We start from the raw sequence: 25,592 nt of genomic DNA, 5'->3' as shown, positions 1-25,592 counted from the left end.
AGTTTTCTAAATGAACTGTTCATTTTATAACCCAAGTTCTTTAAGAATACACTTCAAAAATTATAAAGTTCAAAGAGAAGTGTTCACTCAAATATATCTAAAGGAAAAATACATATTTGGCTTAAATTTGCCTTACATTCTAGAATCAGTAACCCAGGGCCTGCTGAGGGCCCAGATATTAGTAATCCAGGACCTTATTAAGAAGTTCAAATTTTTATAAGACATGGGAGAAAAAGAATAGCAAGATCACACATGAAGAGGCTGTGGGGCTGCCCAATGCTCAACTTTACAACCATTTTGTTCACATTAGCATAAAGGTCTGAAACAACCTTACTTCCAAGCTTATTGGCGGAGAGGATCCTTTCCATCCTAACTTGAAAACATATTACTCCAAGTCTAGGAGGAAGAGGACCCTGACCACCATTAACCATGTGGCCCACCTTTTCAACTGATGTACGTTATGTGTTGAAATACTGAAACACATATGAATATACACTTAAAAGTAAAAGCCAGATTTGTACACAGTCCAATGAAGGTTCCTCAAATGCACAAAAGGAAAAAAAGGGAAAAAAAAACCTTTAGGGACAATCCAAACTCACCCTACACAGACAGAAAGGAGGCTGGGAAATCCATAACAAGCTAGGGTTCACCTGGGAAGGGTGTACTGGAGAAACGGAAATGTAAGGGGCAGCTTCCATTTCAAACTTAACACACTTCGTCTCCTGTTAGAAATTTTTACAAGAGGGGCACCTGGATGCTCAGTCGGTTAAGTGTCTAACTTTGGCTCAGGTCATGATCTCACAGTTCATGGGTTTGAGCCCTGAATCGGGCTCTGTGCTGACAGCACTGGAACATGCTTGGAATTCTCCCTCTCCCTCTCTCTCTGCCCCTCCCCCACTAGTACTTTCTCTCTCAAGATAAATAAACTGTTAAAAAAAAAAAAAAAAAGGAGGGGCACCTGCGTGGCTCAGCCGGTTAAGCATCTGAGTTTGGCTCAGGTCATGATCTTGCGGTTTGTGAGTTCGAGTTCTGCATCAGGTGAGCGTGAGCCCTGCTTTGGGTGAGCTCAAGCCTTGCTTCAAGTAAACCCTGCTTCTCTCTCTCTGCCTCTCGCTCACTTGCACCCTCTCTCTCTCTCAAAAGAGGAAGGAAGGAAGAAATTTTTACAAGAATGTGTTTGTTTTGTTTTTTTTTTAATACTAAGTACCCAGTTTCTGACTTCATATTAGGAAAAATAAGGCCTTGCCTAATTAGAAACTAATTGGGTTGTTTTGTTTTGTTTTTGCATAAATACTCAAAGATATACTACAGAAAGACAGGGAAGTAATTTCTAGTAATACTGCAGGTGCCTTCTTTTAAAAAAAAAAAAATTTTATTTATTTACTTTTGAGACAGAGCACATGCACAAGCCGCAGAGGGGCAGATGGAGAGGGAAAGAGAATCTGCACTGTACACACAGAGCCTGACTCAGGGCTCGAACTCGTTGTGAGAACATGACCTGAGCCTAAATCAAGAGTTTGATGCTTAGCCAATTGAGCCACCCCAGGTGCTCCTTGTAGGTGCCTTCTAACTGTTCTTCCTGTCCTTGGTATCTGTACTATCATTCCTCCTACAAATTGCTGCTGGGTTAATGTTTCTAAAACACATACTTGTCTTATATCCCTGCTCAAAAACTTTCACAAAGATTCTGTGTGACCCACACATAAGCCTACATGCCTCACCCTAGCATTCAAAACATTCTACAGCCTATAGTCTGGTCACAAACTCTTTGCTCAAGCAAAATCAATTACTACATTCATAGACCCTTTCCCACACCGGCTAAATTCATGTCTGCTTTCTGGACTTTTCCTTTTGGAATGTTCTTATCCATCAAAACTCAGGACCCACTTCAAATCCCATTTCCCCCACAATCACATAGTAAAAAGTCACAGTTCTTAATGCTCACGGCACCTGTGCTGCTTAGATATTGGTATTTGGGGGCCTTTTCCCCAGCTGTCTTTAAGTTCTTGTATAGCAGGAGTACTGCCTTATTCAAAACTTTCTACCTATCCATTACAAAATACATAGCACATTGTAAAAAAAAAAAAAGAAAAAGAAAAAAAAGTGGTCTATGCATGTTTGCTAAATAACGTTTAACAGGTTCCTAAATATGTATCCTTGTCAAATAAAAGTATTATAAGGAGTTCTGTTATTAATCAGAGCTAATCTCCTGGTCTATTTCCATGGGACAGTTACCATATAATCTAAGGGAACTACAGAATACACATAGGACTTTAGAGTCTAGAATACCTGGGTGTGACTCTCACCTGTGCTACTTATTAGCTATTATGACTGCGCAAATTACTTAATTTCTCTGGGCTCAATTCTGTAAAATGGGGATAATATAATCTCTATCTTGCAAGGTTGTTGTGAGAACTGGAAACAATATACTAGAAACTGAGTACATGCCAAGCATGTCGTTGGCTTCCAGTATTACATGAAGACTGTTTTGTCCTTAGACAATAAACTCCTTGAAGGTTGGTAGTTTCTCCCTGGAAACTACAAGAACTGAGCACACACTACCATATGGCATCAGCCTAGTCTAGGCTTATGAACTATTATTTCTATCAAGTAGTGGTTTTAGGAGCCGGACTCCTCATAGTAGGTATGGTCTGTCAACAGTCCTCTACCCTAAGGCCTGAACTTCTAGGGCCTATGCCATTGCACTGTCCCGGCTAAACCTCTGTTTTTGTTCTTATTGTTCACTCTAGTTTCCTCTCGGGATGAGTCTGGAACCCTGACTGCCCCTACTCTACATTTTCCCAATACTGGCCCAAGGCCCTACCTGCATCAGCTTTAACCTGGATGAGTATTTATGAAATCACATCTAGTCACTTGCAGATCTGACATCAAGAACAAAGAGTGCCTTAAAATCTCCCACTGGCTTTCATCACACCCAACCTACAGGATCCGAATTCACTATGTCCTCACAGACACAGGAGTGGTCTGGACTGCTGGTGACATGAGGTTCATCTAGACAATTGCTGGGGCCCTGTTATAAGTTTCATAAGTTTAATTCTATAAAGATGAACTTACTCTCTCCATAAATCTCCCTATCTACCTAATGCCAAAATATGAAATGTGTAGATCAAGGCAAAGTCAGTGTATTTCCTAAATCAGCCCCTGCTCTAAGACGTTTCAGTTAGGGCAGGAAAGTTGAGAAAATGGTGGTGGAAGGAGAGATACAGGGAAAATTTAAACTGGCCTGACTAGTGATTTTTTTTTGCTGATTTGTAACTTTTACCACATCATTTTCAGGAAGAGGTAAGAGTTTGTTATCCCAAAAGAAAATGTACTTGTTTTTTAAAAAAATAGCTGTACTTTCTCAAGAAACTAAAAATAGAACTACCCTATGATCCAGCAACTGCACTCCTACGTATTTACCCAAAGGATACAAAAATACAAATTCAAAGGAGCACATGCACCCCAGTGTTTATAGCAGCATTATCAACAATAGCCAACCTATGGACAGACCCCAAATGTCCACTGACTGATGAATGGCTAAAGATGTGGTATGTGTGCATGTGTGTGTATACACACATATACACACAATGGAATATTACTCAGCCATCAAAAAGAATGAAACCTTGCCATTTGCAGTGACACAGATGGAGCTAGAATGCATTATGCTAAGCAAAATAAGTCAATGAGAGAAAGACAAATACCTTATGATTTCACTCGTATGTGGAAGCTAAGAAACGAAAGAGATGAACACATGGAAGGGGGAAAAAAGAGGGAAACAAACTACAAGAGACTCTTAATGATAGAGACCAAACTATGGGTTGACGGAGGGAGGTGGGTGGGAGATGGGCTAGACAGGTGATGGGTACTAAGGACGGCACTTGCTGCGATGAGCACAGGGTGTTGTATGTTAGTGATGAATCACTGACTTGTACTCGTGAAACCAACACTGCACTGTATGTTAACTAAAGTTTAAACAATAAAAAATTAACTGTACGTTTATGAATTAGTACAACCATAAGCAATAAATCAAAAGTGGGTAATGAAGAGAACCTAATTCCCATAAAGCAGCCAGCAAGTAACATGGTAATTTGGACTTACTCTTCCAGGAACCAAGGGGATAGTAGCCTCAGCCTTTGTTCTCTCAGCTTCATCATAACTGGGCAGTGTTGTTGCCACATTGTAAGACGGAGGCTTTGGAAATCCAGACTCATCTTTGTAGTCAAAATATGCTGCAGAATAAAAAGGAAGTCATAATTAACTGACCATTAGCTAAACGCAGGAAAAAGATGATTTCTACTAACTCTGGAAAACAAAAACCAGCCATACTTCTAAGGGTACATACAGAATAATTGAACCAAACTGTTCATATAAGAATATAAGAGATTGAGAATGATTTTTAAATTCATCTACCTTTTAATTATTTAAGCAGATTCATTGAAATCACTTTGCCTTCCCTCCCAAATGCCTTGGAACACTTTTTTCAACTGTCACTTGATATGTTCACCAAAGGCACTCAGTATTAACAGTGGCATAAAGACAACATTTAAGCCAAAAATACATCACCTGTGTGTCTGTAAGCTATACCATAGTTTCCTCCCAATTATAAAGAGGAAAACCAACTTAATAAAAAAGTTAAAATTCATTTCTCACGAGTTTATTCTGGCACTTTGATTCTTACCCATTAGTTTTACCAGGTACTGTTTTCTATGATGTGCCTAATCAGTTCAGGCAACTAATTCAGTTACAGGTAACTGAACTGAGGTAACTAATTCAGTTACAGAGCCATCATTTATCTGAATTAAATCTTTCATTTCCTCTTTTTAATGTATCTTCATTCCCATTAACTTCTATGATAAGGAACTCAATATTTATTAGAAAAGATGTATTTAAAAATCTATTAAATTTCTACACCACTTTTTTTAAAAAAAACAAACATTTTGGAAAAAGTCCTATAGTTCATCAAGATTAACATTTTTCTCTCTTCTATTTCTTCTGGTTAATTGTAATTAACTTCCAATTTTACTGTAATATATTACTGAAATCATCAATCAATACAATTCACCTCATTAACAGAAAAAAGAAAAATTCTATTGTATTCACATGGACACAAAAAGCATTTTACACAATTCAACACCTACTGATAATAAAAACACTTACCAAATTAGGAATAAAACTTCCTTAATTTGATCATAAGTCTCTACAAAATACCTAGAGTCAATATCATAATTAATTGCAAATTTTTAAAAGCTTTCTCCCCTAAGATTAGAATTAGACAAAAATGCCTACTGTCACTACTTCCTATCAAACATTACCTTAAAGATCCTACTAGTTCATATAATATGGCAAGAAAAGGAAATACAAGACAGAAGTATTAGAAGAGAAGAAATAACTGTCCTTAATCATGGATGACATGATTATAGACCCAGAAAATTCAAGAGTATCTACAGACAGCCTATTAGAATTAATATATGAATTTAGCAAAGTCTCTGGATGGATATAAATCATCAATTGTATTTCCATATACCAGCAACAAACAGAAAGTAAAATTATATATGGACCATTTTTTACAACAACATGAGAAGTAAATCTAGTAATAAATATATAAGTACTCAATGTTGAAATCTACAAAATACTACTGAGAGAAATTAAATAAGATCTTAATTACATGGAGAGATATATCATGTTTACAGACTGGAAGCAGTATTATGAAGATGTTAATGCTCTTCAAACTGATCCCAGATTCAGTGCAATTCTAACTAGAATTCTAGCAGAATTACTGTTTTCTTTTGTTACAGTTTATGGAAACTGACAAGCCTATTTAATTGTAAAATGTATATATATGCAAAAGGCCAAGAAAAACCAAAGCAATCTTGAAGAGCAGTTAAGTGTGAAGGACCTACATTACCAGATACCAAGATTATAAAGCTCTACAATTAAAATAGTAGGGGATGGGCATAAGGATAAGTAAACAGACCAAAGAACAAAAAAATGAGTCCAGGGGTGCCTGGGTGGCTCAGTCGGTTAAGCATTCAACTTTGGTTCAGGTCACAATCTCACGGTTCATGCATGGGTTCAAGCTCTGTGTCGGGCTCCATGCTGACAGCTTGGAACCTGGAGCCCACTTCGGATTCTGTATCTCCCTCTCTCTGCCCCTCCCCTGCTCACTCTATGTCGCTCTCTCTCAAAAATAAATAAACATTGGGGCGCCTGGGTGGCGCAGTCGGTTAAGCGTCCGACTTCAGCCAGGTCACGATCTCGCGGTCCGGTCCGTGAGTTCGAGCCCCGCATCAGGCTCTGGGCTGATGGCTCGGAGCCTGGAGCCTGTTTCCGATTCTGTGTCTCCCTCTCTCTCCGCCCTTCCCCCGTTCATGCTATGTCTCTCTCTGTCCCAAAAATAAATAAAAAACGTTGAAAAAATAAATAAACATTAGAATACTGAGTCCAGAAAGAGATCCACACATATATGGTCATCTGATTTACAACAAAGGTGACACTGTAGGGCAGGGAAGAAAGAATGGTCTTTTTAATAAATGGTGCTGTACCAACTGCCGATCCATACAGAAAAACAAATTCATCTTGACCACTATCTTACACTATACAGAAAAAAACAATATCAGATGGAATATAAATCTACATATGAAAATAAAATATTAAAGCTTTTAGAAGAAAATATAGGAAAATGTGTTATTGAAACTAAAGCTGCCACCTAACCCAATTTAAAGAACTTGTTTTTTTCCATGTCAAAATTGCTATTTAAGATACATGCACACACATACATTATAATATATACATTAATGTAATATATACATATATAATTAATGTGATACATACATTATAAAACACTGCATAATCTTCTATTAAATTTCTTTTTATTTCTCATCAAGTCAAACTAAGTTATTACAAACAGAAATGTACAATTTAAATTAGCCTACTGCCATAGTAATTCTGAATACATGAATAAAACTGATACCTACCACCTTAAGTTGAAGGAAATTAACAACATGTTTATTTCCCTATTTCAAAATATTTTGTAATGGGATCCATCAATATACATACTCACATCATTTTAAGTTACCAAGAAAAGTTTAGTGACAATCTTTCAAGTTTATTTAATATATTCAGAACAACAACAACCAATATTTGTTAGACTGTTCAATTTATATATCACAAATTAAAATAGGTAGAGTGTGCGAAATAATGACTTGTGCTCTTTTTTTTCCCTACCAACATGCATGTGTCATTTTGTTTCTCATCACTTTCCTCATAAATGGAGTAACAGGTACACATAGCATTTATCTAAAAAAAAAATTAGCAATGTTAATTTAACAACAAAGGGGGAAAAGGCCATTTAAACCATTTTAGAGGTTTCCTTTTTAAAAAAAAAGTCAAAATGGAAAACCCCAGTTCATACACAAAAAAATTAATGTTCTTGAGTAACTTATGATCCCTAAAAAAGATTTCCCTGAAACTTCACTCATCTGAAACTCAAAGAGCTCAGTAGAGACTCAGGAAGTTAAAAGTTTGGTTGTTTATTTTATTTTATTTTTATGTATTATTTATGTATTTTATTTGTTTGTTTTAAAGGCTTCTGTGTAGTTAGACGAAATGCTATAAAATCCAAAGACTTTATTCATAAGAGTATTCTTCAGGCTCTATTCTAGAAGTAGTTTACCTCTACTTTACACCCAATCTCAAGAAGCTTTGTTTTTTGCTGTTGAGGCCCACAGCAAGATTAACAACAACAAAAGAGAAAGATTAAAGGGACTTCTGTAAGGACAGCTATGGGAAATACCATCTGACAGCTAAGGGAGAATCTGATTCTTGAATCAAAGTTCTACAAATGTCAATGAATAAAGGCATCACTATAGTATAGAACAGAATATCTTCCAGATAATGTTTCTGGTTGCAATCCCTAAATCATAAGAAAAAATGTAAACAAAGAATATGAGATATAAGTGAATAAGGGAGGGAAGTGTTTGAAAAAGATTTGTCTCAAAAATGGTTCTAACTTTTTACAATTACGGAAAGTACAAACTCAGATATTCAGGAAAAAAATTACCTCTTAATAATTCTGGGTAGCTAAATATAAAAGACTTTTATCATTAAAAAAACAGGAACCAAATTTCTTATTAATGAGTTAAATTTTCAGTGGATGTATTTAAAGGATAACTAGTACTTATAGTCTGGGTAGAAATGAGTAAATACGGCATGGCTTTGCAATTCTTTCCCAAGTCTTGGTGTTTTCATCTTAATTTGATTCAAGGAGACACCCTGCAATTCCTCAAAAACCTGAAGTTAGCATTCTTAGTTTTAGATGCTTATAAATAAAAGAATTTTAATACAAGGATACAGAGTTCAAAATCTGAAGCCAGAGTAGAGGGAAAAAACTTTCTGACCCATGTTCTTCTTAATTAAACGGCAGCCTCAGGGCCCCAGAGACTACCAACCAAAGTAAGCCCTCATCAACTGACAATAGCTGCCCAAATACTGTATTGAAAAGGATTATGAGGCTCTTTGGGATAAATGCTGTCTTCAATTTGCCGATCTACCCTGGCAGTAGGATGGGTTCAATGGTGGCACCATGCACGATTTCATGCCACATTTCTCTTTTAGAGAAAATGAAGAGGTTCCATCAAAACTGGTCCATTTTCAGCAATTAAAGCAGAACTGCTTATCAGGAAGCTTTAAACTACCAAAAGTCCTCAACTGTTGAGATTTTCTTTCTTTTTCCCCATCCCTTCTATGTATATATGTGAAAATTAAATAGATAATCCGGCGTAAAATGTGAAGACAAAAGATTATTCAAGGAGGGCTTGAACTATGAGGAATATTATGAAAGAACTGAGAGACTTTTAGTTTTGTTTTTTTTTTTTTTTTAATTAAGAATTCACTAGCACAAATCAATCAAATGTACTATGTTCCAGGTCGCAGGCACTAAAATCACAAAGAGCAAAACACAAAGAGTTTAATGAGGAAACTACAAAAAGAACAAAAAATCAGGTGATCACCTAGTTCGTGAATTTCTACTTCCTTTTTACGAAGGGCCTATTGGAATGAAATGGAGTTCCATAAAAAAGACACACTGAGATGGAGTTTTAAGTGTTTTTCAGAAAAGTAACATGAGTTTTTTCCACTTCCGGCTACAAACTACAAACAACGTCAAAGACTTCTTAAGGAAAGCTGAAGCAAAGGCAAAGACAAACACACACTGGACAAGTCTCTGGCTAAGTGCATTTCATGAGTTCAAGAGTCACCTTGCGGGTTACCTACCTGCACTCTCTGCAGAGATGCTGCTGTAAGGTGGAGGAGCGTCACCTACAGCCTGTTCTGGCTCTCCAGGCTCTTCCTCATTCTGCAACTAAATAAAAATTGCACATTTTAATCCAAGTATAAAGCCAATTAGAGAAGAAACTGAAAACTGGAATGGCCTTTCTGGAAAGCTATTTGGCAATGTGTTTCAAAAATCTTAAAACGGACAAATCCTTTACAAAGTACTCTACTCTCAGGAGCCTGGGTGGCTCAGTCAGTTGAGCCTCCGACTTCAGTTCAGGTCATGATCTCACTCACGGCTTGTGAGTTCGAGCTGCGCATCAAGCTCTGTGTTGTCAGCTCAGAGCCTGGAGCCTGCTTTGGATTCTTTGTCTCCCTCTCTCTCTCTGCCCCTTCCCCACTCGTGCTCTTTCTTGCTCTCTCACTGAAAAAAATTAAAAATATATATTTATTTTTTAAAGCAAGAAACAAAGTACTCTACTCTCAGGAATTTATCCTAAGGAAATAAAGGGGCAAAAGGGTAGATATTAATGTTACTGCGGCAAAACATAGAAACAACCTAAATTCCAATCATGGGGGACTTTTAAATAAATTATAGGTCATCTCACAAAGGATTACTAAGCACCCATAAAAATAAAATGTGATGGCTTGAATGGGTATTTATGCCGTACATGAAAAAAAGCAAAATTTACCAAATAGCAGGCAAAACATAATTTGCTTTTGAAAGACAGTTAAGTGAAGACAAGAAAGTTAGAATGACAGACATCTACAGTTTACAATGTTTATCTCTAGCTGATACAATCATAAGGGAATTTTTCCTTTTTCTTGTTTATATGTATACTGAATTTTTGGTAATGAACATTTACCACTCGTGTAATTTTTTAAGTTAGAAAAACAATCCAATAATCATCTGTTGAAACAAAGCTAAATCATACCAAACCAAGGTTTACCATTATATTCAGTCTGCACATAGAAATTAAATCTTAAATAATTAAGACATTTACGAAAACATTAAATTCTACATAATTCTACAAATAACCTCTGTCAGTAAATCTCCCTCTTCCCTATCTCAGAGACTTTCTCGGTCAAATCTACAGCCCCAGTTACTCCAAATAACTCACAATGAAAAGGGTGTCTTCCTGTCATTGCCAGTCTGGACAATCTACTCAAACTCATCTTCATAGAACAAAGACGTTAGATTTAATTCTTATAGTGTGACAATAAAATACAGCTCATTTAAAAAAGATGAACTGGCTGAGAATGGGAGTCCATCTGTAAAGTAATAACCATATTTATCGATGTAACTGACTCAGGGGTCTGGGTCCTGCTGTGGGCCATCATGATACAGGGAACCAACTGAGCCACTCGCAAAACACACACCCTTCTAAACCAACTGCTACAAAAAACTCTACGTTGAATTCAGACAGGAAAACAGAGAGCCTGACTGGTGGTAACATGAAGGAGAGCTCCCGAATTTCTTAAATTTTAACTAACCATCTCAGTCTCCAACCCCTATGCCGTTCAAAATCAGAAGCCAACAAAAAACTTCTGATTAATACTGCAATGTATTCAGGAGTGCCTGGGTGGCTCAGCTGGTTAAGCGTCCAACTGTTTGTTCCAACTCAGGTCACAGTCTTGAGTTTCATGGGGTCGAGCCCCACATCAGGCTCCAAGCTGACAGTGAGGAGCCTGCTTGGGATTCTCGCTCTCTCTCTCTCTGTCCCTCCCCACTTGCTCTGTCTCTCTCAAAATGAATAAATAAAAACTTTTTTAAACATACTGCAATGTATTCAATTTCAGAAGAATTCTGGTGCCAAATTATCAACATCTACCATCTGGGCACATTTTTTTGAACCCTAGTATTCTAACGTTAAACTTAAGGCCCTCCCCAAAAAACTGTATGATAATGTAAGATGAGTTTTCCTTTTAAGGAAAGCATATAGGGCAAAATAGCTATAGTAAAGCCACATGATCCTAGGACCTCCCCACCCCCCCATCAGTAAATTATTTAAATAGAGTTCCTGGGAGCACCTGGGTGGCTCAGGCAGTTAAGTGTCTGACTCTTAATTTCAGCTCAGGTCATGATCTCAAGGTTTGTGGAATGCAGTCCTGCATCAGGCTCCCTGGTGACAGCACAGAGCCTGCTTGGGATTCTCTCTCTCTCCCTCTCTCTCTCACTTTTTTGTTAAGCTTATTTATTTACTTGAGAGAGAGAGAGACCAGGGAAGGAGCAGAGAGAGAGAGAGAGAGAGAGAGAGAGAGAGAGAGAGAGAATCTGAAGCAGGCTCCATGATGTCAGTGCAGAGCCTGATGTGGGACTGGAACCCATTGATCTTGAGAACATGACCTGAGCCAAAGTCAGTCTGAGCCACCCAGGCACCCCTGGAATTCTCTCTCCCTCTCCTTCTGCTCCTCCCCTGCTCAAGCTCTCTATCTCACACACAAATTTAAAAAAAAAAAAAAGAAAAGGAAAAAAAAATGACACTGAGACACTATTTTTTTTATCTTTCACAATCTATTTTATTTTTTTTTCCAATATATGAAATTTATTGTCAAATTGGTTTCCATACAACACCCAGTGCTCATCCCAAAAGGTGCCCTCCTCAATACCCATCACCCACCCTCCTGAGACACTATTTTTTAAGAACACATAAATTGAGTTCCTGGGGCCATGGTTCACTTGCAATACTTTTTTTTTTTTAATGATTTATGTTTTTGAGAGAGAGAGAGAGAGAAATCATGCACACAAGTGGGGAAAGGGCAGAGGGAGAGGGGACAGAAGATCCAAACCAGGCTCCACGCTGACAGCAGCGAGCCCGACACGGGGCTCAAACTCATGAACTGCAAGATCATGATCTGAGCCGAAGTCAGAGGCTCAACCCACTAAGCCACACAGGTGCCCCCACCTGCAATACTTTTAACATTATATGAATCTCTAGATAGGGTATTCTCAGCCTACTCCTGCGTAACCACTTTTGTGCCCTGAAAATGCCACAAAAGAGTCAGCAGCAAAGAGAGGCAAATATGGACTTTGCAAGAATGATGCCTTAATATACTGCAGCCAGTAATGTTCTTTATTTAAACTTAGCTTGGTATTTTTGACCCGTTTTATATTTCCTGAGCTGGGTCATATAATCATGTTGTCTCTGCATAATTTAGGGTTTAGAAAAGAAGCATGACAATTCTGAGAAATACAGAAGTCCAAAGAATAAAGAGATCTTATGTGCCAATATCTGCAAGATAGGCTGCCTGTCTCCTAGCAACCTGGAAATGTGGAATTTGATCATCCCACACCAGGGGAAGAGATAACAGAGCAAAGAAATTCCAATGGTCTCAGAAACCCCCATTTTCTCTTTGGTGAGGATAAAAAAACAAACATTTCCAAGTAAAGTTTTTTGCTCCATTAAAATTCACCACTTTGGGGGCTCCTGGGTGGCTCAGTTGGTTGGGCATCCAACTTCAACTCAGGTCATGATCTCACGGTCCATGAGTTTGAGCCCCGCGATGGGCTCTGTGCTGACAGCTCAGAGCCTGGAACCTGCCTCAGATTCTGTGTCTCTTCGGTCTCTCTCTGCCCCTCCTCCATTAGGGTTGTCTGTCTCTCTCTCTCTCTCTCTCTCTCTCTCTCTCTCTCTCTCAAAAACAAACATTAGAAAATATTTTTAATTAAAAAAATTCATCACTTTAGAATCATGTACTAATACTATTTCCAACCAAAAACAAAAATGACAAAAAACACCCACTATGACTATGGAGGTTCCACACTCTGGGATGAACCCAGGACCTCACTGTTTAGGCTTCCCAACACTGGCTTATTTTCTATGTGCTGGTCTTAAGTTTAGGCTCCATCAAGAAATGTGTTTAAAATAAAATAATACCGGGTGGAAAAAAAGAGAGGTAACCACCTGCAAGAAGTATTTAGTGACCACCATCTGTGTGAAGAATAACTTGGTAAACAACAGAATCCCTAAGTATATATGTTTTTACACTTTGGGGGATATCTATGGCCATTAATGTGGCTCTGCTAGCAAACAAATCGGGCACTCGCTAACAAGGTGGAGGGGCTGGGATGCAGTGGCACCTTTGGCTCTCTCCCTACTATGCTATTCCGTGTGGTGGGTAGGGGGATCCTCTGATTGTGTGTCTATGACAGATAATAAATACCTGTTGGGACTGATTCTTTTCTTGACAATTCTGATCAATTTCACTTATCTCTAAATAAGATTTAAATGGCATTTTTTTTTCCAAATAGAATTATACAATTACCTATGCATGCCATATAAAGTACTGAGTTTAGTACAAAACTACCTAAAACCACCCAGGTCTCCAGCCCTGAGAGAGGAATAATCCAATCATCTGAAAATCCGGGTGGCCTTTCTCTTTCCACCACCCCCCATCCCCTCCACTGTGCCCTGGCTCCCACTTTCCTTATCACCCATGTTCCACTGCATACTCCAAGCAGACTCTGTCATGGGTCCCTAAAAGAACCCTAAAACTCTTCTACGTTCCCACTTTGCATATCACAATTTGCTGTGGTACCTCTTGGCCTTGATCACTTTCTATTTTTTTAATATGTACCTACAAATAGATGCTAATAATGTTCTGTCCTCCAGATTCAGCCAGTGAAATACAGCACATCTAACATAAAGGCTGTGATGACTCCTTACTACATTCCACTGTGTCCTATCTATACTGTTGCTATGAGAAAGAAATACATGGTATTTTACCTAAACAACAGTTTAAGGACTCTCCCATACAGAAATCATACACAGCTGTAGTTCTAAGAGAAGCAAACTTGAATTTAACAAGTTTTTTTATTAATGTTTAAAAAAAATTTTTTTTTTAATGTTTATTTTTACTTTTGAGAGAGAGAGACAGAGAGCACACACGAGTGGGGAAGGGGCAGAGAGACAGGCAGACACAGAATCTGAAGCAGGCTCCACGCTCCGAGCTGTCAGCACAGAGCCCTATGTGGGGCTCAAACCCACAAACTGTGAGATCATGACCTGAGCCAAACTCGGATGCTCAACCAACTGAGCCATCCAGGCGTTCCAATGTTTATTTATTTTTGAGAGAGAGAGAGACAGAGTGCAAGCAGGGAGGGACAGACAGAGGAGGAGACACAGAATCTGAAAAGAGGCTCCAGGCGCCAAGCTGTTAGCACAGCTGGACACGCAGCTGGAACTCATGAGCTGTGAGATCATGACCTGAGTTGAAGTCGGACGCTTAACCAACTGAGCCACTAAGGTGCCCCTCTCTTATTTTAATGGGTAAAGTTGTTCCAACAGTTCACAGATCGAGGCACTCATTTATTCACTTGATGAGTTCCACTGTGTGCCAGACATGAGGAATATAGTGGGAAACAAGGCAGATGCAATGAGGACCTCCTCGAGCTCACATTCTAGTGAGGAAACCCAGCATAAAAGGGACTCCAGTGAAGTGAGTGTTGCAGTGAAGTCCAGGGTATCATGGGAGTTAGATAATAGGGACCTATGGGGCCTAAAAGACAGGTAGACTTCCTGGAAGTGGAATTTATATTCCTAGTGAGTAGGGAAAAGAAGATAGTTTAAAGACACTTACACCCTGCAGGTTTAAATTCTTATGAGTTCACACCCCAGCAAAAAGGCCTCATCACTCCTCTCCCCTGAGTCGTTCTAAAGATGGTCTTCCACTGAAAAATGAGCTGGGGTTATTTATTTATTGCGGGGGGGGGGGGGGGCGGGGAGAGACAGAGAGAGAGAGAGAGAGAGAGAGCGAGAGAGAATCCAAAGCAGTGGAGCCCAAGACGGGGCTTGATCTCACGAACAGTGAGATCATGACCTGAGCTGAAATCAAGAGTCTGATGCTTAACTGACTGAGCCACCCAAGCAACCTGAAATGAGCTGTTTTTAAGCAACAGCAGAGTCAGAGCTATGATTAGGCCTAAGTAAGGGGCAACATTCACAAATGTACTGGATGGCAGTACCTAAAGGCACTTAAACATCATTCTTCGGGGGGGTGCCTTGGTGGGTCAGTTGGTTAAGCATCCAACTTCAGATCAAGTCATGATCTCACGCTTGTGAGTTCAGGACCCACATCGGGCTTTGTGCTGACAGCTCAGAGCCTGGAGCCTGCTTTGAATTCTGTATCTCCCTCTCTCTCTGCCCATTTCCCATTCATGCTCTGTCTCTCTCTCTCTCAAAAATAAACATTAAAAAAAAAAACTTTTTTAAAAAGTCATTCTTGGTTTCTATTTACTATGGATGGAAGAACAAAAAACCCTACAAAAGACCCAAAAAGCCTTATACATGACAGAATGTACCAAAATATACCTCATAATTCACACAAATACAACAAGCATGTGGAAAATAATGCTGAACTAGCCAAGAAACCCATAATGTTACAAGTATTCGCACCACTCATTTTTTTTTTCTTGGTTGGGTCCTATTTAAACAGCAAGAAAATTCCTTTATGTTTTAAATCCTTTTTTAGTTATTAACAGTAAGTCTCAGAAAACCCTGGATCAATGCCTAAACTCTAGCTTTAAATGTTACTTACTATTTCTAATTTTAGAGTTAAATCCTAAATCTTTTACCTTATAATGCAATTTTTAAACCTCTCATTACCAGCCCACTACTTCTGCATACTCTAAATCCTACCAGATGAGACAGTATAATTAACAGAAAATAAATAAGCACATTTCTTTAGGTAAACAACTGAGTATGCATTTTACTCTGTTATTCAGAAATAGCCAAAGTTTGTGGGGTGCCTGGGTTCCTCAGTCGGTTGAGTGCCCAACTTCAGCTCAGGTCATGATCTCGAGGTCCGTGGGTTCAGGCCCTGTGTTGGGCTGTCTGCTGTCAGCACAGAGCCAGCTTCAGAGGCTCTGTCCCCCACTCTTTCTGCCCCTCCCCTATTGGTTCTTTCTCTCATTCTTTCTCTCTTTCTCTGTCTCAAAAATAAATAAACTTAAAAAAAAATAAATAGCCAAAGTTTGTGAGGACTAGGAATTTTCTATTGTACACAGTCTTAGATTTTTAATTGTATACTGACTATAAACTTTATTGTTCTAACATCAACAAACTCTTTATATTCAAGAACAATTCTCTATTATATTGCTAGTAATTAGGGGATGATATTTAAAATAAGGTAAATACTTCTGATAAGGAGAAACCTGCCAATAAAAAAATCCAATTTAAAAACTAGCACAGAGGCACCTGGGTGGCTCACTTGGTAGAACATGCAACTCTTGATCTTGGGGTCATGAATTTGAGTCTCATGTTGTGTGTAGAGATTACTTTAAAATAATAAACAAATAGGCAAAGACTTTAAAATTTATTTTTAAGTTTATTTATTGATTTTGAGAGAGAGAGAAAGTGCATGCGAGTGAGGGAGGGGCGGGGGGGGGGAGAGAGAGAGAGAGACAGAGAGAGACAGAGAGAGACAGAGACAGAGACAGAGGGAATCCCAAGCAGGCTCTGTACCACTAGTGCAAAGGCCAACGCAGGACTTGAACTCCTGAACCATGAGATCATGACCTGAGATGAATAGGACACTTAACGAACTGAGCCACCCAGGCGCCCCAGGCAAAGACTTGTAATACACATTTCTCCAAATAAGATACACAAATGAGCAGTGTACACAAGATGCTGAACATCATTAGTCATCACAGAAATGCAAAATCATACCAAGAGATACTACTTCTAACCCACTAGTATGGCCATAAAAAAATAAAAAAGGAAGGTAACAAGTGTTGTTGAGTACGTAGAGAAATTGGAACCCTCATACACTGCCAATAGGACTGTAAAACGGTGCAACTGTGGAAAAGTTTGGCAGTTCCTCCAAAAAAAGTTAAACAGAGTTATAAAAAGATCCAGCAATTCCACTCCTAAGTATATGCCCAAGAGAACCAAGAGCACAGTTTCACAGAAAAACTTGTACATGAATATTCATGGCAGGATTACTTACAATAGCCAAAATGCTCATCAACTGATGAACGGATAAACAAATTAGGGTATATCCCCCTTCCAAAAAAGTACTGATGATGAGGAAAACAAAAGCAAGAGAGATGTAGCTTAAATTAAATCTCCTTACAGCCTGCAGCCCAGTGACAGACACCTGAAACATGCAGAGCGTGACCTTCCTCAAGGAACTCATGGCTCCCTTAGTGCCTTAATGTTTTTTATTAAAAACTAAAAGTAATTTTATCTTTTTTATTTTTTTTTAATGTTTATTTTTATTTTTGAGACAGAGAGAGACAGAGCATGAACGGGGGAGGGGCAGAGAGAGAGGGAGACACAGAATAGAATCGGAAGCAGGCTCCAGGCTCTGAGCCATCAGCCCAGAGCCCGATGCGGGGCTCGAACTCACGGACCGCGAGATCATGACCTGAGCTGAAGTCAGACGCTTACCGACTGAGCCACCCAGACGCCCCTAAAAGTAATTTTATCTTAACAGCAGCTAGCCCCTCAAGTTCTTAAAAGTCCTGCTTCCAAAATTCCTTAGAAACCTACTTTATCTCTACCCATCTTCCTCCACAAACTTAAAAATATATATAATCACTCACTCCTCACAATTCCAGGGCAGCTCTTTCTGCCCCCAGGTCCTGTCCCCCTATAATAAAATCACCTTTTTGCACCAAAAAAAGAGAAAGGTCTCAAGAATTCTTTCTTAGCCATTTGCTCACAAATCCCACTTCATAATTTCATCATTGATACACGCCAGAATGCTGAGGAATCTTGAAAACAGTATGCTAAGTGAAAGAAACCACTCACAAAAGACCACATATTTTATGATTCCCTTTATATAAAATGTCCAGAAACAGCAAATCCAAGAGAGACAAAGATTAGTAGTTGCCAGGGGCTAGGGAAGGGAAGAAGGGGGAGTAACTGACTGCTAACGGAAACTGCCAGGTTTCTTTTTGGGTGATAAAAATGTTCTGCAGTTAGATAGTGATAATGGTTTCAAACCTTGTGAATATAGTCAACATCCATGAACTGTATACTTTAAAAAGGTGAATTTTGTGGTATGTGAATTACATCTCAAAATAAAGTATTCTCTAATTTTGAAAAGGCAAACTTAATGTAATGTAAATTTTGTTTAAAACAAAACTGAAGGGGCACCTGGGTGGCTCAGTCGGTTGGGCATACGACTTTGGCTTCAGTTGTGATCTCACAGTTTGTGAGTTGGATCCCCACATGGGGCTCTCTGTTGTCAGCACAGAGCCGGTTTTGGATTCTATGTCCTCCTCTCTCTCTCTGCACCTCGTCTGCTTGTGCTCTCTCAAAAATAAATAAACATTAAAAAAAAAAAAAAACTCTTTAAAAAAATGAAACAAAACTGAAGAGCACTCTGCACACCCACTGGTCTGCTCTTGCGCGGGTCCTTCTGCCCACACTGCCACCAACACTCCCGCCAAGAGGGAGATCTTGCACTTTGCAGACAGGCCAGGGCAGCAACCACATCTGCACCAAGTTCTGTAAGGTGATCAGCAACGAGCCTGGCACGGACCTTACCGGCACTTACCACAGCCACCTCGACCTGCAGCTGGAGCAAATTTACATGTATTACAAAGAGGCCACAGGTGGCAAGTACGTGCCCCGCACTATGCTCACTGACCTGGGAGCCCGGTACCATGGACTGCGTGTGCTCCAGGCCCTCCCAGCAAATCTTCAGGCCAGATAACTCCATCTTAGGTCAGAGTGGTGCTGGGAACAACTGGGTCCAGGGCCCTACATGCACTGTGCAGAGCTGGCTGACTGGGTGCTGGATGTTGTGAGGAAGGAGCTGAGAGCTGTGATTGCCTGCAGTGCTTCCAGCTGACCCACTCCCTGGGTGGGGGAGGGGGGAACCGGGTCTGGGATGGGTACCCTCCTCATCAGCAAGATACGGGAGGAGTGTCCCGAAAGGATCACGAACACATTCAGCGTGGTGCCCTCAGTCAAGGTGTTGGACAGATGGCAGAACCCTACAATGCCACCCTCTGGGTCCACCCGGCTGGTAGAAAACACAGATGAAACTTACCGCACCGATAACAAGGCCTTGCTTCTGCTTCTGTGACATCTGCTTCAGAACCCTAAAACTGACCACACCCACCTACAGGGACCTCAACCACCTGGTGTCAACCACCATGGGTGGGGGGGTCACCACCTGCCTGCACTTTCCTGGCCAGCTCAGTGCTGACTCCACACACTGGCTGTCAACATGGTGCCCTTCCCCCACCTGTACTTCTTCAGTGCAGTGGGACTTTGCCTCACTGACCAGCCAAGGCAGCCACGGTACTGGGCCCTGATGGTGCCAGACCTCACTCGGCAGCCGTTCGATGCCAAGAACATGATGACCACCTGGGACCTCCTCCACAGCCACTACCTGACTGTAACCCTAGTGTTGAAGGGCCACATGTCCATAAAGGAAGGTGGACGAACATACACTTAACGTCCAAAACAAGAACAACAACTACTTTGTGGAGTGGGATCTCCAATAATATAAAATCAGCTGTGCCACCCCACCCTGGGGGGGGCGCTAAAAATGTCTGCCACCTTCATCAGCAATAGCACGTCCATTGAGGAGCTGTTCACATGTACCTCAGAGCAGTTCACAGCCTTGTTCTGGCATAAGCCCTTCCTGCACTGGTAAACAGGTAAAGGTTTGGATGAGATGGACTTTACCAAGCAGAGAGCACCATGAGTGACCTGGTGTCTGAGTACCAGGACACCACAGTCAAGGAGGAAGGTGAGTTTGAAGAGGAGGCAGAGGAAGAGGTGGCCTAGAGCTGATACCCAATAAAACGTGGACGCTGTGTGAACTCTGTATTCACTCATAACCAGTTCTCTGTGTGTAGCCATGTCTCTTGCTCTTTTTCCTGCTGTGATCTCATATGCTGTACAGACACCACCATTAAAGCATTTTCATGGGGGGGGGGGGGGGGCTGAAAATTAACTGCTCCAAATCATCATTCTCTTACTAAATCAATGTCTATGCTCATAAATGGGAGAGAATGGTCCTGATCCCATCAGTATCCTCAGATCTTAACATGGAACATGTACTTGCGAACAGACAAAAATAAAGAAAAGTAACACAGTAAATTACAAGCTAATTGCAGTAAAAAAAAAAAAAAAAATTCTTAATGTTCTCCCCTCCTGATAAGAAAAATATTAGGATCAAGCAATCACATAGGTTTGGGGCGCCTGGCTGGCTCAGTCAGTAGAGGACACAATTCTTGACCTCGGGGTCATGAGTTCAAGCCCTACATTGCGTGTAGAGATCACTTAAAAATAAAATCTTTAAAAAAACCCAAAGCACTGGGTGTTGTATGGAAACCAATTTGACAATAAATTTCATTTATTGAAAAATAAATAAATAAAATTGTGTAGATTTAAAAAAAAAAAAAAAACGAAACCAAAACAGTTTGGCTAACAACCTATTTTAAGAGCTGAGAACAGATAGCATTAATTTATTTTTTTCTACTTCAAAAGTTTCCCCAAAGATAATTTTAAAAATAAACCACCAGAATTAGATTATCCCCAATAGTATGTCTCATGTCAGAAGGAAAAAATAAATGCAAATCCTCTTAATACCATAATAAAAACATAATTAAAAGTCAAAATTCAGCAAAGCAAAAGAAGAGTAATCAGAATAATGCCTTAAAAAGTCAATGCAATAACAGAGGAAAAGAAAACTAATACCACAGTAAATCCCCTTAGAAAGGCCATCAGTTCATAAAGCTTTTCACTTAAAGATTTTTGTGATGGAGATGCCTGGGTGGCTCAGTCATTTAAGCATACAAATTTTGGTTTCAGCTCAGGTCACAATCTCACGGTTCATGAGTTCAAGCCCCACATCAGGCTCTGTGCTGACAGTGTGGAGACTGCTGAGATTCTTTCTCCCCTCTCTCTTTACTCCTTCCCCGTTCATGATCTCTCTCTCTCTCTCTCTCTCTCTCTCTCTCTCTCTCTGTCTCTCAAAAATAAATAAATAGGGCGCATGGGTGGCTCAGTCATTAAGCATCTGGCTTCAGCTCAAGTCCAGATCTCATGGTTCATGAATTCGAGTCTCACATTGGGCTCTGTGCTGATAGCTCAGAGCCTGGAGCCTGCTTCAGATTCTGTCTCTCTCTCTCTCTCTCTCTCTCTCTCTCTCTCTCAAAAATAATAAAAACATTTAGAAAATTTAAAAATAAATAAACATTAAAAAAGTAAAGATTTCTGTGATGATCACTATTACATATATAAATACAACTGATGAATAAAATTTGGATTGAAAGGAGAGAAAATACTTTCTGTATTTATGCTAGTCCTTAGAAATGAGAGCAAATATTATGAACTATAATATAACAACTTGTGCTTTCTTCTTTCTTCACCTGATATGCAAGTAACAAGGAATACCATCCAGAGAGATAAGAGGAAGGCAAGATAGTAGCCACTCACCTCCAACTTCAACCTTCCTAAGAAGCCAAGGTGCTAGGAGAAATCACTCTTCAGGACATCTGGGGGGCTCAGCTGGTTAAGTGTCTGACTCATGGTTCTTGAACTGAGTTCTGCCCCACTTTCGGCTCTATGCTGACAGCACAGAGCCTGCTTAGGATTCTCTCTCTCCCTCTCCCTCTGCCCCTCCCCTGCTCAAGCTCTCTCCCTCCCTCCCTCTCTCTTTCTTAAAAAAAAAAAAAATAATAATAATAATAATTATAATAATAATAAACTTAAAAAAAAGAAATCACTCCTCATCCACAGAGATACTAAATTAGCCAACTATGGCTATGATAGTAGCACTGTGAGATTTTTGGGTGGGACAAGAAAATTATGATCAACCTGCCAACCTCTGGGATCCAATGTCTTATGCTCAAGTATTTCCACCACTGATAGCAACACCAAGACAGCATCAAGTAAATGGTGCCTGGTGTTTTCCGGCACTTAACTTCAACAAAATCTGTAGCCAAGAGCCTTCCAAGTTAATGATACGCCCCACCCTCCCCATGCTTCATGATTTTATAAAGACTGGGGAAACAAGGAGGGACAACCATGCAACATTTTCAAATAGGTCTCTGTGCCTCTTTTAAGAAGTAGCAACGAAACTATTTACTAACAATGTGTCCTCCATAACATCCTGAGTCCTACCTCTTCTCCATTTCTTACTTCCTTAGAAAACTCAGGTTTCAGAGCTCTAGGGCCTACTTGGAAAAGTAATTAAAATTCCTGGCAAAGATAAGTTGAAATGGACAGTAAGCACTTGGCTTAGTCCCCTTGCTTTTGACAGGATGATAGAAACCATTCATCTTTTGTTTACAGAATAATCAACATAAAAATAGTAGCTAGACCAGACTCACTTTTAAATAATTTATATCAAATCTAGTCCATAATTTCAATGCAAAAGTGGTGAATATGCTCATGCTTTTATTTTTAAACCCGTATGTTGTATTTAAGATATGTTACAGCTCTAAAATACCAACATGGAAGCAAAAATGAACTCCTAATTATTCACCACTTAAAATTGTACATTAAGCAATGCCTTAAAAAAAAAGTTGTCCCAACAGAACATGGAATACAACTGACATCTATTCAAGTATGCTTTTTTTAAAAAAATGTTTACTTATTTTTCAGAGAGAGAGATGGATCACAAGCACAGGAGGGGCAGAGAGAGACAGAGACTCCCAAGCAGGCTCCGTGTTGTCAGTGCAGAGCCCAAGAGGGGGCTCAAACTCACGAAATCTAACAATATATTTAATTAGTTTGATTTGTATAACTTTCTGTAAAACAGCTCAACCACACAGGAGTACTTAAACTGTAAACACTATTACGGCACCTGACCATCTCGGTCAGCAAGAGCATGAGGCTCCTGGGCTCAGGACCGTGAGTTCAAGCCCCATGTTGGGTGTAGACATTACTTAAATAAATAAACTTAAAAAAAATAAAAAATAAAATGCAAACACTATTAATGTAGACATAAAACCTAGAGTATAATCAAATGTAAATATATTGTGATTCAAGCTTTCTGTTCTATTACCTTTTCTTCTGCCATAGCCCACAACAACCTTCTCCTCATGGAGAATCATAAATTTAAATATCTCACTCAATAAAATTTTATCAAGCACTAATACATGCCAAGATCACATCAATTTTTGATTATTATCCCCTTAATGTTCCTGAAAGAACATTTCCATTTTTTCCATTTACTAGGAAGACTATTAGTTTAAGTTGTAATAATAACTTTGGAGGTTAAAAAGTTAATTTGATGAGATGTGTTTAAGGATGCTTTATGTATAACTATGAAGACCAAGATCTGTCAGCAAGGATGAAAAAACTTTTTCATTAAATCTACCGACAGAAGCACTATTCCTATATACCATTATATTAAAATAAAATACCAAAGGAAGTAGTTTTTTAGGTCTAGCAACTGGTTTCTTCTGGGCTCTACCTTTTTGTGTGTATGTCAATATTCTCTAACCGATGGTTACCTTAGTGTTTGGGGCATCACAGGGGATGGCATATTTTTATCAGCAATTTCCTATAGAAGTGGTACACATCGATCCTACTGCTATTCTTCAAAAGCAGACTACCAATTTCTTCCTTTACCGTTAGCTTTTTTGTGTCCAAAGACATAAAGAAGTTCACCCACATTTGCTTCTCATATTAACTTTTATTCATTCAAAAGACCCGATTAAGAAAATGAAGACAACCCAGAGTGGCAGAAGATGTATTTTTCAGACAAAAGACTCAACCAGCATACATACAGAGTTTCTAAAAAACAAGAAAAAGGAAAAACAAACAAAAAGGAAATCACCCAACTGAAACATGGTTTAAAAACTTGAAGAGACAGTTCCAGAAGAAGTTATCCAAATGGCCACTAAACTTATTAAGAAGTGCTCCACTGTATTAGTCATACAGAAATGCAAATTAAAACCATAGATGATAGTTAAAATACAAAAGCAGAAAACACCAAATGCTGATGAGGACATATGACAACCAAACTCTCAAATTGGGACTGTAAATCTGTACAACCACTTTAGGAAACTGTTCAGCAATTATCTTATTTTTTTTTTAATGTTTATTCATTTTTTGAGAGAGAGAAAGAGCGCGTGCGAGTGGGGGAGGGGCAGAGAGAGAGGGAGACACAGAATCCAAAGGAGGCTCCAGGCTCTGAGCTGTCAGCACACAGCCCGACGCAGGGCTAGAACCCATAAACCGTGAGATCATGACGTGAGCTGAAGTCACCCATGACCAAGGCAATTACCTATTAAAGATGAATCTGTATATTGGGGCGCCTGGGTGGCTCAGTCGGTTAAGTGTCCGACTTCGGCTCGGGTCACGATCTCACGGTCCGTGAGTTGGAGCCCCGCGTCGGGCTCTGGGCTGATGGCTCAGAGCCTGGAGCCTGCTTCCGATTCTGTGTCTCCCTCTCTCTCTGCCCTTCCCCCATTCATGCTCTGTCTCTCTCTGTCTCAAAAATAAATAAACGTTAAAAAAAAAAAAATTTTTTTTTAAATAAAGATGAATCTGTATATACTCTACAACCCAGCAATTCCACTCTAGTTATATATCTAACAGAAACACATATGTTCACCAAAAGACATACCAAGACGTTTAAAACAACATTATTGTTGTTTTAATTTAACTATCTAAATTAAATGTCCATCAATAGCAGAATAGATAACTAAATTGTGGGATCTCCATACAGTGGAATACTACACAGCCATGTGAATAAACTATGACAACATACAATGCATGGGTGAATCTCCCAAAAATAATGTTGAGCAAAGGAAGCCAGAAACAATAGCATTAACTATATGATTATATTAAATAAAGATCAAAACCAAGCAAATCTAACACGCCAGTCAATGCAGAGAAGGTAACTGGAAAGGTACGTGAAGGGGGCTTTTCGAGTGCTGATAATGTCATTTCTTGATCTGGGTACTAGTTAAAAGTGCACGTTCAACTTCTGAAAATTCACTAAGCTGTGCATTTATGATCTGTGCATTTTTCTGCATGTAAATTATATTTCAATAACAATTCAGGAAGGGGAGAAAAGGAGACTAGCAAAGTATCCATGACACAGACGGGGACCTCTGCATGGTCTATCTCTATATTCACCATAGCATTTAACACTGAGTGGCACATCACAAGTACCTTATCAGCACATGTTACCTAAAGCAGGATGGAGGTGTAGTTTTAACATAAATCTACCTAAAGAAATGGCAGCTTATCTTAATGCCCTCTTAACCGACCAGTTCACATGTACCTAAAATATTCACATTACTTTACAATCACCAAATAAATGTACAGATGAGGCATGGAGCCACATGCAGATGAGTGCTGAACTGTGGAAGGGACAGTGATGACAGGTCGGTG

General features: G+C 39.4%; 1 protein-coding gene across 2 annotated transcripts in view; it reads right to left on the bottom strand.

Moving 5' to 3' along the window:
• The window catches only part of NDFIP1 (Nedd4 family interacting protein 1), a 56,028-nt gene that overhangs the window by 14,953 nt on the left and 15,483 nt on the right, over nucleotides 1-25,592 (bottom strand). Inside the window, exons 1-3 of one of the 2 annotated variants that reach the window (XM_042986179.1) lie at nucleotides 18,871-19,271; nucleotides 9,274-9,361; nucleotides 4,102-4,232 (exon numbers count right to left, since the gene is read on the bottom strand). In XM_042986179.1, coding sequence (XP_042842113.1) covers nucleotides 4,102-4,232; nucleotides 9,274-9,361; nucleotides 18,871-18,942 — 291 coding nt within the window. In that variant the 5' untranslated portion in view covers nucleotides 18,943-19,271. Of the gene's footprint in view, nucleotides 1-4,101; nucleotides 4,233-9,273; nucleotides 9,362-18,870; nucleotides 19,272-25,592 lie in introns of those variants that run through there. The other variant, XM_042986188.1, reaches the window with a different exon arrangement.

The sequence above is a fragment of the Panthera tigris genome, chromosome A1, assembly GCF_018350195.1.
Source record: "Panthera tigris isolate Pti1 chromosome A1, P.tigris_Pti1_mat1.1, whole genome shotgun sequence".
NCBI lineage: Eukaryota > Metazoa > Chordata > Mammalia > Carnivora > Felidae > Panthera > Panthera tigris.
This window is presented reverse-complemented; position numbering and strand designations above follow the sequence as displayed.